This window comes from Strix aluco, chromosome 6, assembly GCF_031877795.1.
Source record: "Strix aluco isolate bStrAlu1 chromosome 6, bStrAlu1.hap1, whole genome shotgun sequence".
NCBI lineage: Eukaryota > Metazoa > Chordata > Aves > Strigiformes > Strigidae > Strix > Strix aluco.
Window position 1 is genome coordinate 26761970 of NC_133936.1, and position 22003 is coordinate 26783972.

Below are 22003 nucleotides of genomic sequence, written 5' to 3' on the forward strand. Positions count from 1 at the left end.
GGATGCTGAAACTGCAGGACTTCCAAAGGATTCTTCTCTTTACCGGCCTCTCAGCACAGACCTCCTGGGATCACCCTGCTCTTCAAATTCCTCACTTCCCCTCTCAAGTCCTTTTATACAGCAGAGCTAAACTTCATTTTTCTGTAACCACATTTACCTTGCCTACCTTCAAAACATTATTTCTGCCGTCATTACCAGCACACACATAGAACATGTGTTCACGTTTTTTTACATATCCTTCCATTCTGTTTGCCACTCATCACAGTGTCATTGCTCTTTTCTCTGTTCATCTAAAATAGTCAAGGGCTCTATTGTTTTCTTTTTCATCATGAATGTGGAGCTTTGAGTGCTACTTCAGCTGTATGTAGAGGAATCAAATGGGATTTATTCTCTAAAGGATTTTCTTCCATATGAGATAGAAAATTTACATAAGAGACGCAGTTCTATTGCAGTGACAAATATAGCACATTATACCTCACCGTCAGACTAAACTCAGTATCAAGTCAGTGCATTCTTACATTTTACACTATGCTCTCATTCTACAGCATTGTTGCTATATGTGAAAGTGATTCAAAAAGCAATCCTATTTGAAAGAATAAGTTTACCTTACTGGTGAGGGTGTTGGTGCTCTGACATGTCTTACAGGTGATGGTGATTGTCTAACAGGTGATGGTGATTGCTGTCGTGCCATTTGTGCTTTTGCAGCAATTATTGGTGGGGTCGGTGATTTTGACGTAGGTCTAGGAGGCATTCGTGGAGGTGCTTTGTGTGGGAGCTGTTGGGCTGTCGCACCTTCTATGACCATTTCAACACTTGTAAGTGATCTTGCATCAAAGTGGGCTTCAGTCTTCTACAATGAAATCAAGAAAACAAGTCTGAGATACTGTTGAAGTAATCATCCACATTTTAGCCTTACCTGTTTTGTTTTTGAAAGAAATACCTTTTCAATTCTGGCTTGTCTTGTTTGTGAAATCTGAGCAGTCGAAACAATTGTCTTTGTCTTTTTAGCAGGAACGGCTTCTTCCTCGCCTTTTGGAAGAGAAAACATGGTCAGGAGAATTGCATATGGCAACAAACAATAAGCAGTTGCAGAAATAAATGAATGGTCATTTCCAGTTATATACAAAAGTATATAAAAAACAGAAAGAATTAAGCAATCATCTGTTTTTCCCGCAGTATCTACAGGCAGATAACTGTGAAAACAGTTGAAATAATATTTCTGCATCACTATGTCCTTAGGAAAAAAACCACAACAAACAAACCAAAACAAAACACATTTATTGTAGGTTCTTCAGAATCAGTCCTGGATCTCAAATGACTTCACAGTCTGGAAGCCTGACTGAGGTGAAATTCAAGGCAAGCTGCTCTGCGTAGGATGATTCACTGCTACAATTATCTGTCTAAGAACTGTTTTAATCCTTACCAGGCTCATTTACAAGACCATGTACAGTTCTGAAGTCTAATATATCTATTCTATCAAAGCCAGCTTACAAATATAACTTCGAGAAATCTACAGAACAAAATGAGAACTGACAGTATCCCACACTTTTTTCTGTCTACTGTATCCTCAGTTTAAAGAAGACCCATTCTGGATAAAAGGTCCTTTTAAATTCTCAGACAAAAACCTTTGGCAAATTTCACCAAAGACACTGCTTTTTCACAGCGAGTTAGTAACTCCTGAGAAAGAAGTTATAAATGAACTTATTGATATAGCTTTGATGAAGTGGTGCATATTGTGCCATTACAACAATGAATGCTCTCTTATTTTCATGGCTTGCAACTTCAACTCCATTACCTTGAATTAGCAATTCAGCTGTTGAAGTAGCACGTCCCACATTATTTGTGGCATTTACTGAATAGGTACCGGAGTCTTCAGGATATGCTTCTGCAATTATTAAGCTGTAAAGGTCTCCTTCTTGTAAAATTTGAAAATCGGGGGAGCTTTGGATTTCTACTCCATCCCGATAGAACTTCACCACAGGTGTAGGGATTCCAGTCACTCTCACGTCAAGTCGAACTTGACTTCCCTGCCTTGCAGTCATGCTCTGTAGTCGTTGTGCGAAGTTTGGTGGTGCTGTTCCAGCTGTAGTTTTATTGAAGAAACAAATAGAAAAACAGTAACATCTGTTAAAAGGAACTGTAAGGGCTAGAGGTCTATTTCTCCTTCACATGCTACTGACAGATGATACTACCATCTCAAATATTCAAAACATTAAGAGTTGATTTGCCAAAATGCAAACACCCTGAACTTTTTTCATGCGTTTAAAATTTCTGGTATTTCTGATTATGCCCACAACTGCAAATGTTTTAGAATTAGAGATACATTGATTATAACCATAGGTAGAAACTGCAGTCTCTTGAGTAGGGCCCTTTATGTGAGTTATTCTGTTAAATATCATTTATATCCTTAAATATTATTAAGGGTTCCATCCTGCAGAACTTTATCCTTTCTTCTATGCGTAGTTTGAATGCAACCAGTAAGACAGGGCACATGAGCAGAAGTATGCAGGGCTAAACCAGGAGTTTGTAATTGTGATTAAGAGTTTATAAAATCAAGATTAAGCTGTATACAGTTAAGGTATAACGGATGTTGTTAGAAATTACCGGTGAGAATATATGCTGAATTCTACACTGCTTTAGGAAAAGGAATTTGGTTTGCTATTTCTTTGCTGATCATGTGCTTCAAATCCAAACTTTTTTCATTATCTGTGACACTTTCGCATGTAGCAGAAAGAGGTGCCTGTCTTTAGCTGCTTGATACCTGTGACAAGTAGCTCAGCAGTACTAGTTGCTTGCCCAGATCCATTGGTGGCTTGTACAGTGTATCTTCCACTGTTTGCTTCTGTCACGGTGGGGATCACCAGTTTAGCGCGGCCATCACTAAACGAGATCTGCACACCGGGCAGAGTTGCAGCAGAGAGAACCTGGCCATCCCGATACCAGCTCACCTCAGGAACTGGGACACCTAAAGAAAAAGGAAGACAAAAGGAGATTAAGATGCTATGAAAGGCCAGATATCCAAAATTACCATAATAGCCGTTCACCTATACACAGTTACAGTGGAGGGTAATCATGCCATTACACTCCACTGTAACATAGGCATAGATCTGTTTATCTGTCTAGTGACACACTGGTAAAGGAATTTCTTTTTAGAAAGGTCTTTAAAATACACAGAGCAATAGGACAACTGCACAGGCTACTGTATTTAGGAAATCACATAATGAGTGGACTGTAGCGTTTGGCAATGCTGTTGAGGAATAAAAGTTCATCAAAATTATGAATTAATTTCACATGAGGTATTTATTTTATTTATTTGCTAGTATCTACGTAGTATTGCTTATGGCTAACAAAATTATCCAGTCCAATAGTTTGGAGACAAAGTAAAAATGAGAACTTTCAACCCAGTTAAGTAGTTGTCCTAACACTAACTGATTTTAGAACATGAAGTGACAGAAAAAGTGAGTGTTGTAGACATTAACATCAAGTGCTATTAATGTGTTTGGGTTTTGCTTCTTTTTTTTCTGGAGTGAATTCTGTTTAAGTTTGGTGGAAAACAGTCAGTTGGAATCAGCTGATCTTTTGTTGTTCAAATATATTATTCTTTTGTTGACAGGGTCATGAGCAAGACTCTTCTGGTCAGAAGAGTTTCACTTACATCTACAGCTGTTTTTTTGGCTTTAAATGATGATTTTAGATTCCTAATAGAAATTTTCTCCCCAGTGTTCTACTCAGCCAACTTTACTGAGCAACTGAAATACATTTGATGAACAGATAAAATTTTTATATGAGCCACATAAGGAGAAGAGCTAATTTAAGGAGACAGTTCCAGCTCAAAGTCTTTTCTGTAGTTCTAGAATACGATTTCTGCAAAATGAAAATTGCTGCAAATTTACTTCATGTACTTTTCCACTCAAGCCAAATCATCAATTGCACTGGACAGGGGCTCAGGAATGAGATCTGAAACTGTGCTTACTACAGCTGGTCTAATTTTCCCTGTTCCACTCTCTGTGGTTTGGAAAACCCCAGGACCACAGAATTCTGCTTCCTTTTCAGAGTATCCCTATAAACTCATTTAATTATTTGGGGTTTTATTGTGCCAGGAATATGACTATGTGAGACTAAAATGAAAGAGAAGCTGAGATATGTAGATTGAAGCTTTTACTGAGTGTCTGCAGTCACACCAGACTTGGTTAGTAAAGTTTTAAATTTTATTCATAGTTGAAAAACTGATTTTTAGATATATGTAAAATAGAAACACATACACACACAGAATGTGGCCAGTTTTAGAGAGGATTAGAAATCAAAAGGGTAGAAGTACATTTAAGCATTGTTAATTTCACAGATGGAAGTTATCAAACAGCCCCAATGGGGCTGGTATAATTCAATTTTGTACTACTGGTACAACTTGGGCCATAGAGTATCCAGCAGTTCCCACTGATTTCATCCAGAGCTAATGTGTCTTCAACATTTGTGTAAACGAGTTTCAAAATGGTTTAAGCTAGGCAACCAAAAATCATGCTGTCAATAGTAAATTTCTTGAAACATTGTCAAAATGTTTTATTTTCTTGGTGCAGCTGGAGTTTGTGTGGTAGGTTGAACAAGGCCTACGTTTTTAAAAATTGAGACTATTTTGATGTCTCAAACTGGTGTGTTCAAGGGATGCAAAGTTAGAAGCCATTTGAAAATCTGAGCCCAAATTCATGTTAAAAGAAACTCAACTTCACGAATTTACTAGCACTCTGCTAGTCCCATGCCACAGGGCTAGGAACTAAAAGGGAAGATCTACCTCAGATTACAGATATTGTTGCCTGGACTATAGGGAGTAGGGACTTACTTTTATGTGTGCCAAATTACTATGATCCGAATACTAATTATTAGGGCATTCTTTTTAATTTTGAAACTCTCCTTGAGTTTTTTTGAGCTTTACTGCCAAAAAGAAGAAAATTAACCCGAAGTGCCTCGATTTCACTGCTTAAGTAATTGAATTAGATGAGATTGTCCCGACAATGACATGAGAGGAAGGAACTGCCAACCTGTGTTGGCAGCAATATATGTGCTGCTTTCAACAATTATGCAGAGCATAAAGGCTGTCTTGCATTGGGTAATACTTGAAAATATCAGTTCAAAGAAAGTTTAGCGGAGTACAGGTTAGTTCTTTATGAACAAATTCAATACTTGATCAGTACTGTGGAGACGTGAGGATGGGCACAGTTCTAATGCCAGCAGTACTGCAGACTTTCTTGACAGTGATGTGCTGTCTCATGTCCCCTCAGTCCCTATTCACCCTGTAGGACTGCCCCTGTGATGATGTCCTAGCTGTTCTGGCATTTACTGCTTTTAATCACGAGGTTTGTGTGTTCTGCACTTTCTGAGTGCAGGGAGAGGTACTGGGTACTTTTGTCTGATACCAAACCTTTGTTACGTGGCACTTAATTCACAGTCTGATACAACAGTACAATTCATTTGTTCTACAGACTGAAAAATTGCATCTCAGGTGGTTGCTAAACTCTTCTCAGTACTGTTAGATTAACTGGGCTCTTCACGTTCAAATTGTAGCTCTGTACTAATACTTGACTTGTATATAAAAGGGCAGTGTTATCAGAGATAGAAAGAAAGTCTGAATTTCAATAATTCATGACAGATAGGAAGGGCAGACAATGTAGCAGAATAAATCTGTGTGGTCCATTATTTATGCAATTAGTTCAAGAAACAAAACTTTCATATTTTTTATGCACTAGAAAAACTAAATGCCAAGCCACCGTCAGATCTTGGTGGATGCTTTTGTGGCAGAAAGCTATTCCAGAATCTCACTGTGTGAATAAAAGCTAGCAGGAGATTGCTTCACATGATATTTGGGACTAAAATCCATATATGTTATACGCTATTAGAAAAACTGCTGTATCTCCTCTTAGTAAGAAACCAAGTTCCCCTCCCAAGTACTCCATAATATCACACAAATGAAAATTGCCAAAATCACACATTGAACCATAATATTAGCATCCTAACTTGTTCTGATGATATATTTATGTAGTTGTAATAAGTATTGTAGCCATCAGTGGAAAGGCATGAAAAAATACCATGTGTGAGCCAGTGTTATCCAAAGGGACAAAGGGATGAACCACAGTGGACCATAGATGTCAGTTGGACAGATCATGTGTTTGCACCTGTCACAGAGCATCTGGGTAGTGTTTTACGGTATGTGGATCATCACATTGCAAATGCCTGTAAGACAATATAATTCCACCAGCAGGAACACGTGTCATTTTTCCTTAGTCACTGCCGAGGTCAGAGGCACTCTTAGAACAGGGTGTTGGTTAGCTGGTAAAGTTATCTTGGGGGGATGCATGGGGTTTTGCACAAGATAGGGTGTTTTAATAGTGTGTCAACTGGCAAAATTAAGTATCTTTTAAAATTATGTGGCATCTGTAAATTGTATCAACAAGTTAAATAATATTAATCCACCCTTGTACTACCATCATGATCACCATACACATCTGCTCTTTAGCAGACTAGGGTTTTCTACCCTCTTCAGTGGCCACGTGGACTGAGATTTTGTGCTTCTACCCCTCCTGCCAGAACTCTGGAATTAAGTAAACTCAAGGGCACAGAACGTAGAAATAAGGTTTAGCCAGAGTAACACTCAGCACGAGGTCAGTGAAGAACTAGCATATGCCTTGCCTTTTGCACCTTGACTCCTCATTCTGTCTGATCATCATCCAAACAAGATTACTCTCTCTGCACCTATACAAAGCTCCCCTTATTAGCACAGTATATGTTTTAATGTACATACCTTTAATGCTATTTCCCCCCAGTTTTGATGATTCTAACATATATGAGAATTAGACAACAGTTTCATTGGCAGGAAGATTGACTATTGTCTGGCAAGCCCTGTAACTTTATACAGTATGTTTGTGGATATCTGACAGCACCTCACAGTGCTGATCAGTACCATCTGACATGGATATATATTCACATTTCAGCACTGATCTTTACCCATGCAGATCAAATTATGTTCTATGAAAAGTGTTATTGTTTGTCTTAGCATAAATGTTACCAAAAATAATAATAAAAAAATAACCAATCTTGCAAGAATGAATCAAAACCTTACCACTAATATGAGCCTCAAAGGTTGCGGCACTACCCTCCAGTGCCACAACACTTTGTAATGGCTGCGTAAATGTTGGTGCTTTTGTCGTCATCTTTACAGGCACTCTGAAAGCAACAAAAACATAATTAGAGATGAAATTTTTATTATATGCACATCCTTCTTGCTAGATTTTAGGAATATGTGTAATTATTTTCATAACAACTTACTCTTCTTGGTTTTAAATCACATTGACCTGTTGAAATGTGAAGACTATAGGTTTTGACAAAGTTGTATAGCAAATTATTCTTAGGGCACACTTGGCTGAGTTGAATGTGAAACTGTTATATTTAGTGAAGCTGTGATTTAGTATTACAAGTATGCAACAGGAGACAAAGTTCTGCTTGACTCATTGCATGACCTTGTGCAGGTCATTTAGCCTCTATTTGTCCATTAATCTCCTTTACCTAAAGAGAAAATAACCTCAATTTAAATTTTTATTTTAATGATTTGAAAATGTTTTGTTAGTGTAAATCATTTGCATTCTCCAATGGGAAGACAACTAGGTCACTAAGTAGCAAAAGAAAAAAAAACGTGAAGGTCTACAATCTATATGGCTTTTAATAATTAAAAAAATGCCAAGAGGCTCTCTTAAAAGCAGGCTGTAAGTAATAAATAATTTTATTTTATACAGAAGCATACTGGCATTAAAGATGCAGATAAAATTCTACTCTTTCTTAGAGAGTATCTCAGTGGAATTTTGAATATGGGAAGACAGCCACCTTCGAAATGTGAGCTAGGATATAAGGTAGCCACTGACACTGATGGTTTGAACAACTGCAGATTCATGTAAAATCTGAAAGAAAAATAGTTTGTTTTCTCTTCCTATGTCACAAGATCCTACTTTGAAATAGTGCACCGCCACTAGAAAAAGATTCTGTATCATGAGTATTTTATATTTGCATGAACATATTTATTTACTGATGTTGAACTGTGCAGGTTTTTAAAATGTAGCTAATATCTTCTTAATAGTATCATACATCTATTAAAGTTAATTTTTTTCTCATTAAAAAATTCCCCCGAGAGCATATCATGTCTTACTAAACAAGGGTTAATCACATAGTCTTTTCAAGTCAATCTCACTCACACATTTACTGTTGTTTACTTTGGCTTTTGTGCCTGATTTTGTGAGAGTCCCAGGCTTAACTTTAAAATTAATGAGAAAGTCAAGTTTCTTTCACTATGAGCCAAATTTATGCTACCTTTCAAAGGGGTGAAAATTCTGCATGACATGATTTCCTTCATTGAAATCAGTGCCTGATGCCTACACAGAGTAAGCGCATAAGGGCAAGATTGGGATTTTGAGCTGCTTTTTATTGCCTTTACTGGTTATCTGGCTACTTGTTCCAGCTTGACAGAGGAACAGCCTTTTATCAAAGTTTTGAGGGTGGGGGGAAATGAGCTCAAATTAGAAAGAAATTACCTATGTTTCATCCTAACACAACACTAGTTTTCTGAAAGGAAGATGAAGACAAATATCTGTCACGTGTATTTCACTAAGATCTACTTCAGTTATGACTATGTTTTGAAGCTCAGCTAAAATATATGGAAATAATCTTACAGTATAATTAAACTATAATTATGAAAGCTTATATATGTATATGTAATTTCCTGACTTCAGAATAGGTTGGAAATAATTTAATTAAGTTGAATTGTCATTGAGTTCACACAAAGTTTATAAATTTCATTGTCTAGGCAATTTTTGGTGATGAAGATCTGATCTTATAAGGCTTTTTGTATAATTAGAATTGAAAGTATGCATCTGAAATGTCATGTTCCAGAAATAACCTTCCTGGCTATGAATGACAGCAGACAAGTGTTCCAGAGCTGCCATGTAATTGATACCTTCGCAGTTGATTCCCTTAAAAAGTCATCAGCGCTTAGCTGATACCATATGCATTTTATCAGAGCTATTCTTGGAGCTTCTCAGTTTATCTCTCAGTAGCATAACCTTGAACACTCCCACAGAAAGGAGTTTTTAAGTTAAGCAGATGCTTCCATGTACTTTTCAAATCTTAATTCATATAGTCTTTAACAATAAATATACTGGGAAAACTTTTTGTGGAGTGTTATCCAAACTTACTCCCAGAAATTTAAGACTTAAACTTGTCAGACAATTTAAGTGCTCTATGTCTATACTCTGAAACCTATACCCACCCATGAGCAGATTTATAAATAATAGATCATATCAGGATTATAAATGACTGATAAAATACATTACAACAGCAGAAACATGCTACTAACCTGATCTCTCAAAGTGCCTGTAAGAGTGGGCTAAGCCCAACGAAATCTCCTTGAACGACGTCCTTATCCAGAGTAAGATTTTTTTAGACAATCCCAGCATGAGAATTGTAGAGCCTCTAATCATAAAAACAAAACTACACAGTCTTGACAGTGTAGTTTTGTTTTTTTGCAATCCCTACACCCGAGGCGAGGCGGGGAATGCACGACTGCTCAGAAGTGCTAACATAGTTGTTTTGCTTTATATACCCCAGCTCTGCTGACGGGTCTGCCTCATCATGTCAGTGCCAGTTCTGATTGGTTTCCTAAAAGAAAGTATCTTGTGAGGGGGGATTCACTGTGTGTAACTATATACCACCTGTTGGTTTGATTGACAAAGTTAATTTTGGAAGCACAAAAGAGATTCACAGAGGAAACATCATCTGTTCCAAAGATTTTGATTTGTAATTCAATTTTGTTTATAATGTGCAGTTTACAAGCCATTGCAAATTTCCTAAGTCATAAGCACAAGATGAAGAAAGTAATAAAGAAGCGTTTTAGCAGAGGATAGTCATATCAGTGAGATTCAGCATTACTTTCTTTCATTATAAGACATCCAAGAAGCTACCAAATGCATCTGTCAATCACCACACTAAATAAGTAAGCTAAGCTCAGACATGTGGCTGCACACTATTAGAATACACCGTTTAATTTTTTTTCCATAACTTTGAATCCTAAAATTGTATTTGGCAATATATAGATTTGGCACTCTGGGGTTTTTTTGTTTACTTCGCAATTTTTCTGTTCCAGGAAGTTAAGCTTAACAAACAATACAAAGCACAAAAATACAAATTTTGTGAAAATAAATTAACACAGATGACTACCGTAATTTCTTAAAAAGTAGATTTTAAGTCTAATGGCTTTTTTCTAGACCTGTGGAGGCCTTGTGCAGACCACAGAGTTAATCATCCATGAAATAGCATATTAGTTTGTAAGCTTCCACTGGCTCAGCTTCCTCACTCTATGCAGCTAATTGTACCATTAGATTGGTTGCCTCTGAAACAGAGGTCAGTTAGAAGACTACTCTCATCTACAACTGGAATGGGAGGTGTTTTGCCACAACACCACACCTGCTTGTCTGTTTCCATTGTTGCCTTCCTATTCAAAAATCCTTCTCCTTACCTGTGAAGTGGAATATGTATGATGAATATCTAACAAACTCTTTAAGCATACAACCAGCTCATAAGACTAATTATGTTCTTAAAGTCAAGCATGTGCTTAGCTGTTTTGGAAAATGGAGGATTTCAGTCTGCTCTTACCAAGATCCACATTGAAAAGGATCTCCCAGAGGATAACTAAAGAAGTAAACACAGGCTGATTTTTTGTACTATCAGCTGCGCTTGTGTTTGAAAACAACCTGAAGGAAACCTTCAGCAGGAGCTCCAGAAAATATCAAGGAGAGAGAATACCACCACTATGATACCTTCAAGGGGGTATTATACTATAGTTTGCAGATCTGAAAGAAAGAAGAAAGGATATATTGATGTGATCTCATAAAATAACTTCAGAAATTTGATCTGTCCTTTAATTTATCTATCCCATAAGGTGTCAACTTTATGGCTAGTCTTGGCATGCAGGAGTAACAACAACAGAAACTGGAGGAATACTCTCTACACTGGTACTATCTGGACTCTCACAGAGATTGAAATTCAAGTACTATGGCTCATTTTTAACTTTTTACTGCAAATAGATATCAAAGAGCCTAATCTCTGTAAAAGGCTTATGATAACAAACGCAACTCTATGCATTAGTGGGGAGGATAAGTTGGCTTCTACTAAAAGACACAAAATGTCCAAAGAAATTTGTCTAAAGGGTATCTAATTACTGATTCTAAATAGAGACTTGTTAAATTAGCAGATGGCCATTTTTCTCTGGAGTTGAACATTTAAATATCAATGAAAAATCAAACTTGGAGAAAGAACACAGGCTAGTATCTGCAAACTTAATAAACGCAGCCAGCTTAATGACAATGTCTAAGTCAAATAAACAGTGAAAAAGTTTATGAATGTGCAACAATTTCTAAATGACATAAATGTGCAAACTTACTTTTGAAGTCATGAGATGGTCAGAAGTTCAAATTTTTCTATTTCAATCAAGTCAACAACAGTTGATGACAATAACAGAAAGTTACAAGGAAAAAAATTTGCTGCATTCATAGAATGATCATGGAATGGTTTGGGTTGGAAGGGACCTTAAAGATCTAGTTCTAAGCCCCCTGATGCAGGCAGGGACACCTTCCACTAGACCAGGTTGCTCAAAGCCCCATCCAAGATATTCAAATAGGTTGATATAAACAAAATATTTTTAAAATAAGTTCCTTCCCATTTATTTTTTTAAAAAGTTTTTCATTTGCTTCTAATCACTATTAAATCAATCTTCATTCCAACCAAAGTTTAAACTTTCTCAACTTTTTATTTTTGCTGGTGAATTCAGAAAAGAAATTGAACAGTAAAGTATTTCTCTCATGCTCTCAAGGAAATACGAATTATTTATACTGCATGTCTGTTGTTAACAGAATGACTATTAGCCCAGTGTGATTTCTACATGTTTATTGTAACATAGCATATCCACAATGAAAAGCAGAAGGATGACTTCAGTCTTATTATTGTGTAGCAAAGACACTGCTGGTAAAAACAACATTATTTCTTTGCTCCAGGATCAAACAAAATTCAGATCCAGATAATGACAAAGAAATTTTTTTCAGGCAGACATACAAATTGGGGATTGTTATGAAAACTTCAGCATTTGCTTCAGTCTGCTACTGCTTTAAGTATATTGCCAATGTTACTATAGTATACATATTACATCGTAGGCCAACAATACATTTAAGAAATAATAGATAATCTTCAACACAATGAAACATTGTGGTGTGGATACCAGCAACCTCTTTGTATGTGATTCACTTTGATTAATTCTAATAATCTTACTGACCTGATGAGTGGAGCTGCACAAAAGGAATGATTACTTTAGTAGGTCCACATGAAGATACCTTGAAAGCTGAAGACTCTAGTCAGAGCTTAAAGACAAATTCATTCTTTCTTGAATACTGAAAGCTTCAAACTGCCACTTAGGGAAGTTTTCAATTTGCTTTTTTGAAGTGGAATTTCCTAATTTGCTTTTTTAAAAAATCACAACCTTTCCTTTTCTTCATTATTTGTCAAACAGTAGTAATGTACTATGTGCTGTAGCTGCACAGCCAATATAGCATAAATCCTGTCTTCTTTCCTTTTTCTTTAATCTATACACATGCTAATTTTCAAACTGCATAAAAAGAATCAGTATCTTTCCCATTTCCTTCTTTACTTACATTTTCCCTCACTCCCTTCATTCTTTGTTCTGTTCTTTCCTATATAATGTCTATCTCCTTTCATATATTATTTTCATTTCACTCTGTCCCCCAACCAAATATGCAGAACCAAGGGAGTTATGAAATAAATAATTTGGTCACTTTAAATAAAACTTCTCACTGATAAGATGCTGTCCTAAATCCTTACAGAACTGACAAAACACAACCCAAAGAGTATTTAGATATTATATCCTTGCTGAATTTCCAGTTTTCTAAAGTCTATATTTTTAAAAAAATTGTTTTCCCTCCTCCCACCCACCTTCTTTCTTTAAACTTAGAAATAACTAAAAAATTCTTAACTGTTAAACCATTAAATCCTGACCTGAAATCAAAATACATTTCCAGCACCTTCATCAACTCCCCTTTCCCTGCAAATGCTACAAACAGTACTTTGTAATGAAACCTTTAGAACCGTAAAGAAAGGCTATAAAATGCATTATATTCACAAGAATATCCACATCTGTGTGCTGCAGCTGGCTTCTAAGAAGCTGCAGCATTTTCAGATGCTAATGTCTCTTATCTGAGCTATTGTAACTGATTATGCAAGATACACCAGTCTTTCTCAATACAAACTAAAACTTGCTTGCAGAAAATTGTTTTACTTGTTACTGAAAAAGACACTGTCAGTTTCTCCCAAAGCAGAAAAGATAACTAAGGCACTAAGCAATTTTGAAAACTACTTTAGGTATTTCACATGTGAACAATTTACTGGGAACTGTGACTAGATCTGAATGGATATGGAATAGTTATCAGGGTTCATATTCACTAAATTCATGTCGATAGTTGTCACTCATATCATGTCATTGGAAATATTGAAGAAGGAGAATTACAGACATCACTTATCCCAAGTTTTCCTTGATTATTATTTCTTTAGATATCACCCCTGCACATTTACATATTCAGAACAAGGAAGGAATAAAAATATTACTTACTCAGCACCTCACCTTAGAAAGCAGGGCCCTACTAAGAAAACCTGGACCCTGAGTAAAGAATATATTTACTAACTGTTTCACTTCATTCCATAAAAGAATAGTTAATAACATAATACTGGGAGAAAATTTTATCTAACTTTGAGATAGACCTTAGAGTTTAGTAGATACATACATCCTGTCAAATTTTGCAGACCTTTTAATAAATTCATGAGCATCTATGATTTATAAAATGAAAAACAAACACACTTGCCGTGTTTCATAATGGATCCATTCCCTGGGAATGCTTGGAGCAATAGCTGTGGTCCTCACTGGCAAAAGAAGGTTGCTGGGGTTTTTGTTCATGTGTTTATAAACACCACTTTCTACTATTTTGTAAGAAAACCATAGGTAAGAACAGATATACAGATTTCTGGTTTGCCTCATGTATTATTTAGAAAAGCATTAACACTTTTTTTTTTTTTTTAAGTAAATTCATGTTTTGTGAATTAAGGGGAAAAAAAGACCACCTCAAATATTAAAGTTTGAGTTGTTCTTACAGGCTGATAATCAAGAGGAAAAGCAGGAAGAACTCAATGCCTCAAATTTGCTAAGGAGTCAAGATCAGCAGGCACGGAACTCTACACTTTCATTTTTACAGAATGGATTTTTAAATAGGAAATCTTATATGCCATACTTATAGATTCCAGCTGATAAAAGAACACACATTTTAGGTTTTTTAAAATTTTTGGGGGGGATGTCTGATATGTACTTTGTCAGTCCTCTGAATACGACTGCAGTTAGAAACACAGTATTTTCTGTGAAATCTTTAAATCTAAACAACACATGCAAAAGAGGTGCTTAGTTGGCAGAAAGGTAATTGTATGGGATCCACAAGATGTTTGATATTTGTCTCCATTCCATTTTGGAAAAAACTGTTTGTGAGAAATACAGGGTAAATAAGCAGAGCAAGAACTTCAGTCCTCAGATTCTATATTTATGTGCACATATACATAGCCTTGTGACTCTCCTGTGGGCAGGATGCCATTGACTTTTCCATAACGTCAAGCAAGTGATTTATGTGATCAGGTGAAGACATGTACATGATATTTTTTTCAGCTCATTTCCTCTCTATGTCTGAACTTTAATTTAGAGATAAATTTAAGTTTCTAGCAGCCAACCCACATATTGTTGCAGACAAATGTTTAATGTTTTGGTAATATGATTTAAGCAACTCTCAAAAATGTTATTTCAGTCCCAATTTTGCAGATGACATCTACCTGGATGAAACACAAAGATGTTGCACTGCTCTCTGCAAGAAGTGTGAGTGCATTGCTGTGGTATACAAACCCAATGTAGGCCTAATCAATGTTTCCATAAAGAATGTCAAAATATTGCACAATAGGCAGTTGCACAATATTGGTATTGGCCAAGCCATATGTAGTGCACTGAAGCAGAAGTCTGAGTAGCATGAATCATTTGCTAGGTAGGACTTTGAAAATCTGAATCAGCAGGATTAAGATGAAGAACAGTTATTCCAAGTCTAAATAGATGTTCTACTGGTTATTGTGCCAGTCAAACAGCCATCCAAAATGGGGTGTTTTCTGATCTACTTTTTTCAATGGTGCAAATGGATGACACTACAAAAGTCCTCCCCTTACTCTGCAAGGAAAAAGACACTTAGAGTCCGAATTCATGAGATGGAGACAAAAATTTCATCATGCTAATGACTGCCCTACAATTCAAAAGATTCAATTTCAGTTCAGGTTTTCTTTATATCATGAATGGATGCTGTGGGCCTTGAGAAATTCTGTCATTGGGAAGTCCTTGGCTAAACTAAGGATGTGCTTTGAAACTAAAATGGGTATCACTTCATAGTCTACTTCTTTGGACGGTAATGACATACATCAACTGGAAATGGATTGCTTTGTCACACTAATCCAGACCTGAAAGAAGAAGAAATATAGTGGAAGACTTCTCCATTATGCTGCCTTAAAGAGGCTCTCTCTTCCCTGAAGACATTCTTGGTACAAAGCATGCATGAGACAAGGTTTGATATTATTAGTAACCGCTCTTTTTGATGCCTCCTCAAAATGTCTCAGAGCTGTTAGAAATAAGGTAATGAACACTGTATTTAATGAACCAGAAAATTCTGTAGTTATAAACTCATTTTGTTGTAAGTCCTCATTTGTATCTGAGTCCTCTATATAAGAAAGTAAGGAGAACTGTTGATGGAATTGATAGAATTTGTAGAAGAATAAAACAGTGGATACTGATGAAACACCAAGATCTGTAATTTTAAAGGCTGATGTCTCTTTTTTCCTTCATCATGTTCTGTTAAATTCATCCAGCAAACCAGAACAAAATGGCAAGAAATCAGAAATCACTGTCTAATAAATGCTGTGCACAGGTGAATTTTATTTTATTAATGACTTATTTATAAAGAAACCAAATACAAATTGTAACCCAGATATAAATCAAATAGCACTCAAAGATTTATCTTCTCCTCACCCATGGCCAATATCTACTAATGGACACAGCAGACAACATGAACACCCTCACGAATCAGGCATCTTGCAGTTCAGTCCATCTTCTGATCATCTGCAGCAGGCTGGAGCAGAGCAGGATCATGTTCCAAATTGAAGCTAATCTCTTGTGGCCTCTCAAATTCAAGATACACTCCTTGAAACCAGAGTTTCTCTTTAAACCTGTTTAAACAAGGTCAGTTAATATTGCCTGTATTTTTAAACGGTGGCAGCTGCAGCATTCCCTTTCATAAGCAACACTGTAGTGGGTTGGTATACACTGTACTCTGTGGTCTTGAGACAATACAAGATCAGAGATCAAATAAAGAGTGATTCCAGACAGAATGTAAAATATGCTAGAACTTGCCTTACTGACAATAACATATAACTAAAGTGTCCTCTGGTTATTAAGAACAGAGGAGAAAAATGAGAAGAAATTTGACCTTTCTGCATGATCTACACTTTTTAATCATACTGAATTCTCTATGTGCCATAAGTAAAATTAACATGATCTTGCATTTGATATTTTTGCTTTGGAATATCTGCCACCTCACAGCAATACAGAGAAAACCTGAACAAAATATATGGGATCGATGCTTGATCAGGACATGAGGGAAAATGTGCAGGCAACTTAGGATGAAATGAGAACAGCTTTTGAATTAACATATGCAGTAATTTTACTTTCCTTTTACATTTTGGTCTATGTCTAGATAGACAAACCTCAGGAATTTAAAGACAAAACAACATTGTTCTTCCTTTTTTCTATGGATTTTTGTCATAGAATGCACTACATATGAAAAGTTCAGAAAATATTCAGACACTTTTAGGCAACAAATGCATTTTTGTGTGACCAGTGTAAACTTAACATTTTGAGCAGACTGTGAAAGACTAGCCTGACAGCAATCCCACAGATTCTCAACCACTTTCCTGGGTCACATTAACCATCACTTCTTTAAAGCCACAAGACTCCTGAAGCCTCTTTTCTATTACATTGCTCCACATACCTTCTGGAGAGAAAGCTATTTTATTGGATCATCATGAAACCAGCTTTTCACCATAAAATAGTCTTGCCAGTTTCAGAGCTGTGTAATAAACATTATCTATAGAATTGCTCAGGTATTTTCTGTTGAAAACCTCTGACAGCAAGTCTTATTTTTATGTACACAATCTCTTCCTAACCCCCACCTACATCCCTATGTTAACTCATTTTATCTGATGTTTCCAGTGAAACAGTGAACTAATAGTAAACCAGATTAGTAACAGTCACAGGGTATAAAAACTCTCTTATCCCTGAATACTCAAAAGACAAGCAGTTTTAGCACCATAAACTACAGCAGGCTATCAGAGCCTAAATTCAGGAGGCAAGATTTAACCTTGTGCAAGAAGTCACCACAAGGACTATTGACTTCATGTGTCTTATTTAATCTTCTGAAATTGCACAGTGGGATGCTTTATCATCTTTAATCAATTAATGAACAATGACTGTTCCTGTGCTATTAGGACTACTACATATTCTTCTAAATAAGATGCTTACCTAATAGAAAACTTTGTTGACATATTCTGTTATTGAAACCTCATGTTAATGCAGTTGTATCAATTTGAACTTCTGGAATACTTCGTATCTTTGAGCTTATCAACCTTACATTAATATCTACATTAAGATACCTAGATTTTTAAAAATTATTTCACTAAACTAAATACAAACTCCATTCTCTATTGTATTACAAGGTCTTTCATCTAACAGAATTGCCTACCTTCTGATGAACAAGTAAGTGTTAAAGGCAGTCACGCATCATGCACTTCATTTACATTATGCAAAAATTCATAAGATTAGTGTTTGATGTGTGCTTTGTAAATAAAGGTCCTTACAGCTATTGGAGTATTACAAGATGTAGCACAGAGTAAGATGCAAGTTACCTTACTGGGAGATGTTTAGCCACTGGTCTTTGATCTTGCAAACAATGTGTGTTGTGGGCTTGTACTAGCTCAGTTGTACTGGCATTCACTTCTGAAAAGTATTTATCTTCCCATTTTGATTTAGCCTGAGTTACAGTGGAAATTTCTGGGGTTTTATTTTTCTCTGAAACAAAACAGGTACATTAGTAAGTGGAAACAAGGTGCTCATTTAATATGGCAACAACTTGCCTACAAGCATGCAGCTGGCAGGATGAATCACCTATCACTGTTACGAAAGCAGAACAGTCTGCCTTTCCAACTTCATTGCTGGCAACACAGATATATTTCCCAGTATCAGCAAGGACTACATTTCTTTTTAAAAGGTAATAGGTATCTCCTAATTTCTCAATCTGTAAAACAATAGAATGCACATAGATTATTAGTAGCATAAAGCAAAATATATCATCTTTCTCTTTATTCCTGAAATAAATATTTCAAGAACATTAGAACATACACTGATATCTCCAGACACCACTTGGATATCATCCTTCGTCCAGCGGACATGTGGTTTGGGCTTTCCATGTATAGTGCAATGCAGGATTAGATCTTCTCCTTCTTGTAGAGTTGTATGTCCAAATTTTTGTATGAAGTTTGGCTGTTTTCCTTGTACTGAAAAAAAATTATTCACTGTATTTTAAAAGGCACAACTAAAATAATTGAAGAAAAAATCAGCTCTCAAAGTTCACCACATGCATGCCTTTACTGACACCTGGAATTTAGCATAATTTGTTTGCAAGACAGTTAGTACGCAGACATCATCTATCTATATATTATAAAGTTTGTTGAAACACATGGATATTAAGGACCTAAGAATCACATGCATTGGCATGGTGATATTAGTTCCATGGTAATGCTAAAGAATCATGTTCTCTGTGTAGGTACAGGCAAATCTATGTAGATTATTGTGCTTCAGTGAAGGTGGAAGAGTAAATAATCCACACAAATTTAAAGTGACAAAGTCAAGAGAGCAAACTTTTGCATTTAGTGCATTGTTGTACATCACTCTCTTCACTTTTTTCCCTTATTCTTCTAGTCAAAAAAATGTTACTGAAAAATTAAAAAAGATTGATCTATATTTGCAACACTGATAAAGACCAGAATGTAGCCTCTGTACCATTTTGATCTAGATCACAGCTTTGGCCATCATCAATGCTGAAACCATGTACTAGCAGATCATCCAGTACAAATTTGATTGAGATCAAGGATGGGCAAATAATTGTATTTCTATTGCAATAACCAGAGCACATGAGATTGAGTTTGTACTGGCTTCATGCCAGCTGTGGGAGGACAGATGACATCTGAGCCAGTATGAGTCCTGGATAATACAAACTAAACCATCAAAATTGTTTGAAGAAATTTCAATCATTAGCGTCAGTTTATACTGAATCGAAGCATTGCTTTGTGTGACATGTAACTTAATGAGCTGTAAAGCTGGATTTACTGGATCACTGTACCTGATCACCTGAGATTCCACTTACATTCTACCTCCAGGGCCACAGTAAAAAAGACAACGACTTCAGGTCTTACACTAAGTATTCTTGACACAGGGAATACAAAGCAGAAGATGTTAACATACAGAAGCACACACAAAGACATATGCTACAACAAAAATGAACACTTTGCATTCCTATCACATAATGTCTTGTTCCTCTTTACTGTAAATTGTACCTTGTGACAATAATCTTTAACAAAAGTAAGCACTGGCCTTCTCAGAAATGTAATGTTATTGAAATGTGTGATAAATATTAGAGCTTGAAACTCCTCTCCACTATGGCAGCATTAGTCCACTGTTTTAGGACAAAAATTTTTTCTTTATGCTATCATGAAACAAAAATCAGCATCTCTCACAAAGGTGCCCAGCAACTTCTAAACCCAAATACAGTAAGACCATGGCTATTTTTGCCAAATGTGGGACTATCAGCATGGTGAGGCATTTTCAGCCACTGTATTAATAAATCCTCTGCTTAGGTAAGCTCTTGCAATAAGCTTTCAAGCTTAGTTTAGCTGCTTTTTCATTCTTCCCATGTACTGTTGGACTGAGGCTACAATATAGAGCAGAAGTACGTGAGTTTTACTCTCATACTCTTGCTAACCTAAGGTCTGTATTAGCCAATCCCAGCAGCCCAGACAACTCACTTCTTAGCTGTTGAAAGTTAGCATGTGCAAGCTGCCACCACCATTGCATTACATGCACCTGAAGCACAGAAATTTGGGGTCTGCAGCTTTGCTTCAAGCAAGAGAACCAAGCTTACACCCCTGCCTCCTCTTTGCATACAGCTGGCAATAAGTCGCAAACAGTGAATGATTAGCTTATATTCCAGCAGAAAACACTAAGTGGGCATCAGCCACTCCTTGTGACATTTTTGCCAGGATTGCATTACTTGTGTGGGTTGTATTACCTTGTGAAGTCAGGTTGCATCTCATACCAGGATGATTTTTACCATTTAAAAAAAAAAAAAAAAAAAGAAAATAATCTGAGTGGAATGGTGATAATGATCAGAGCCCATTTTTATTTTATATCAGTATGTCAGCAGAACATAAAAATGAAAACAACCAGTTTCCAGAAAGCAAAGGGAAAAATATGTGCAAAGAAAACCATGAAGTGACAGTTACAGCTCTTTAAGGCACAGGCTAGAACTTAAGATGGAAACAAAGTCTACTGTAAAAGAATAGTTCACCCTCTGACAGCAACCTTCAAAATAGAATGGATGGTTATATTTCACCAACGGTTTTCCCATGATATCATAATGAAATATCAGAATAAGCTAAGATAACTTGTCAATTAAAAATTATTTCTTGGCTGGACATTTTCTTGCATTGTGGAGGGAAAAAAATTCAGGTAGTCAGTGGTACTGAATTTCCACTCTGATGGCTTCAGATAAGAAGTTTCTCAAATATTAAACATTAAGTAATTTGTAGGAACCAGTAAAGTTCTGCTACAAATGGAGGAACCAGCAAGGAAAACTCAACAGTCTGGAGCAATGAAAAAACTGCAGGTGGAGAGATCACCTGCATCTGGCTTTATCACACAACTTTCACCCCTACCCCAAGCCTCTCACACACAGGTAGTAAGTACCAGGTCAAGCCAAATTGTTTTCAGCAGCCACTTTTTATTACTTTGCTTCACAGTTATTCTTCATCTATTTACTCTGGGCATGTAATTTCCATTCTCTGATGACTTGAAATGTGAATTAGCAAGTTTAACAATTTCCCCCATCTTCTCCAAAAATTTAGGCTAGACTGAAATTCACACCATGCGGCTCAGAGACTTTGAATTTGCTCAGCATTGCTCTAAATTAAGACACTGCACTTTATTTTTTAGAGATTTTGTCTCAGTCAAGCTCCTAACACAATCACAAGGAATTTTTTAAGAAATACCAAGTACATGACCCAACTGATCTGAAATATCCATCATCCAGAGCTCCAGTCTCCTCGAATACCATAGTGTAGATTCATTAAAGGAACTCTTGAGCAGTAATTTTTAAAGACACAGCTCCTCTGAGCCTCAAAAGATATACAAACACAAAAACGACTAGCTTACCCTAGCAAAGTCTCCAGAGAAATGTCCAGAAATAGGCATACCTTACCAGTCATTTGAGAGAAAACCACCTTCTCCATTGCAGCTCCAGCCACATCTGATCCAAAGCCAACCAGGGGAATGCCTCATCCTCCCTTTGCCTACTGACTCACACATGGGCTCTCAAACAGGCTGCTTCTTTTGAAAAATGAAAATAATTAATCCCTTTCCCCTCCAAACTCATGCACCTTTTGTAAATACCCCTTCACACAACTCCATATCTTGTAGTCAGGCAATCTCATTCACCACTTACTTTCTTAATAGGTG

General features: G+C 36.4%; 2 protein-coding genes across 7 annotated transcripts in view; both read right to left on the reverse strand.

The window, feature by feature from the left end:
* The window catches only part of TTN (titin), a 242809-nt gene extending 233225 nt beyond the window's left edge, over nucleotides 1-9584 (reverse strand). The window contains exons 1-6 of the mRNA XM_074829250.1: nucleotides 9389-9584; nucleotides 7109-7212; nucleotides 2762-2965; nucleotides 1796-2083; nucleotides 941-1029; nucleotides 606-850 (exon numbers count right to left, since the gene is read on the reverse strand). Coding sequence (XP_074685351.1) covers nucleotides 606-850; nucleotides 941-1029; nucleotides 1796-2083; nucleotides 2762-2965; nucleotides 7109-7199 — 917 coding nt within the window. The 5' untranslated portion in view covers nucleotides 7200-7212; nucleotides 9389-9584. The remainder of the gene's footprint in view (nucleotides 1-605; nucleotides 851-940; nucleotides 1030-1795; nucleotides 2084-2761; nucleotides 2966-7108; nucleotides 7213-9388) is intronic.
* A 6492-nt stretch (nucleotides 9585-16076) lies between these two features.
* The window catches only part of CCDC141 (coiled-coil domain containing 141), a 96187-nt gene continuing 90260 nt past the window's right edge, over nucleotides 16077-22003 (reverse strand). For 4 of the 6 annotated variants that reach the window (XM_074829253.1, XM_074829254.1, XM_074829251.1 and 1 more), the window contains 4 exons: nucleotides 18614-18768; nucleotides 18380-18509; nucleotides 18121-18283; nucleotides 16077-16386 (listed from right to left, as the gene is read on the reverse strand). In XM_074829253.1, coding sequence (XP_074685354.1) covers nucleotides 16260-16386; nucleotides 18121-18283; nucleotides 18380-18509; nucleotides 18614-18768 — 575 coding nt within the window. In that variant the 3' untranslated portion in view covers nucleotides 16077-16259. Of the gene's footprint in view, nucleotides 16387-18120; nucleotides 18284-18379; nucleotides 18510-18613; nucleotides 18769-20647; nucleotides 21875-22003 lie in introns of those variants that run through there. The other 2 variants (XM_074829256.1, XM_074829255.1) reach the window with 2 other exon arrangements.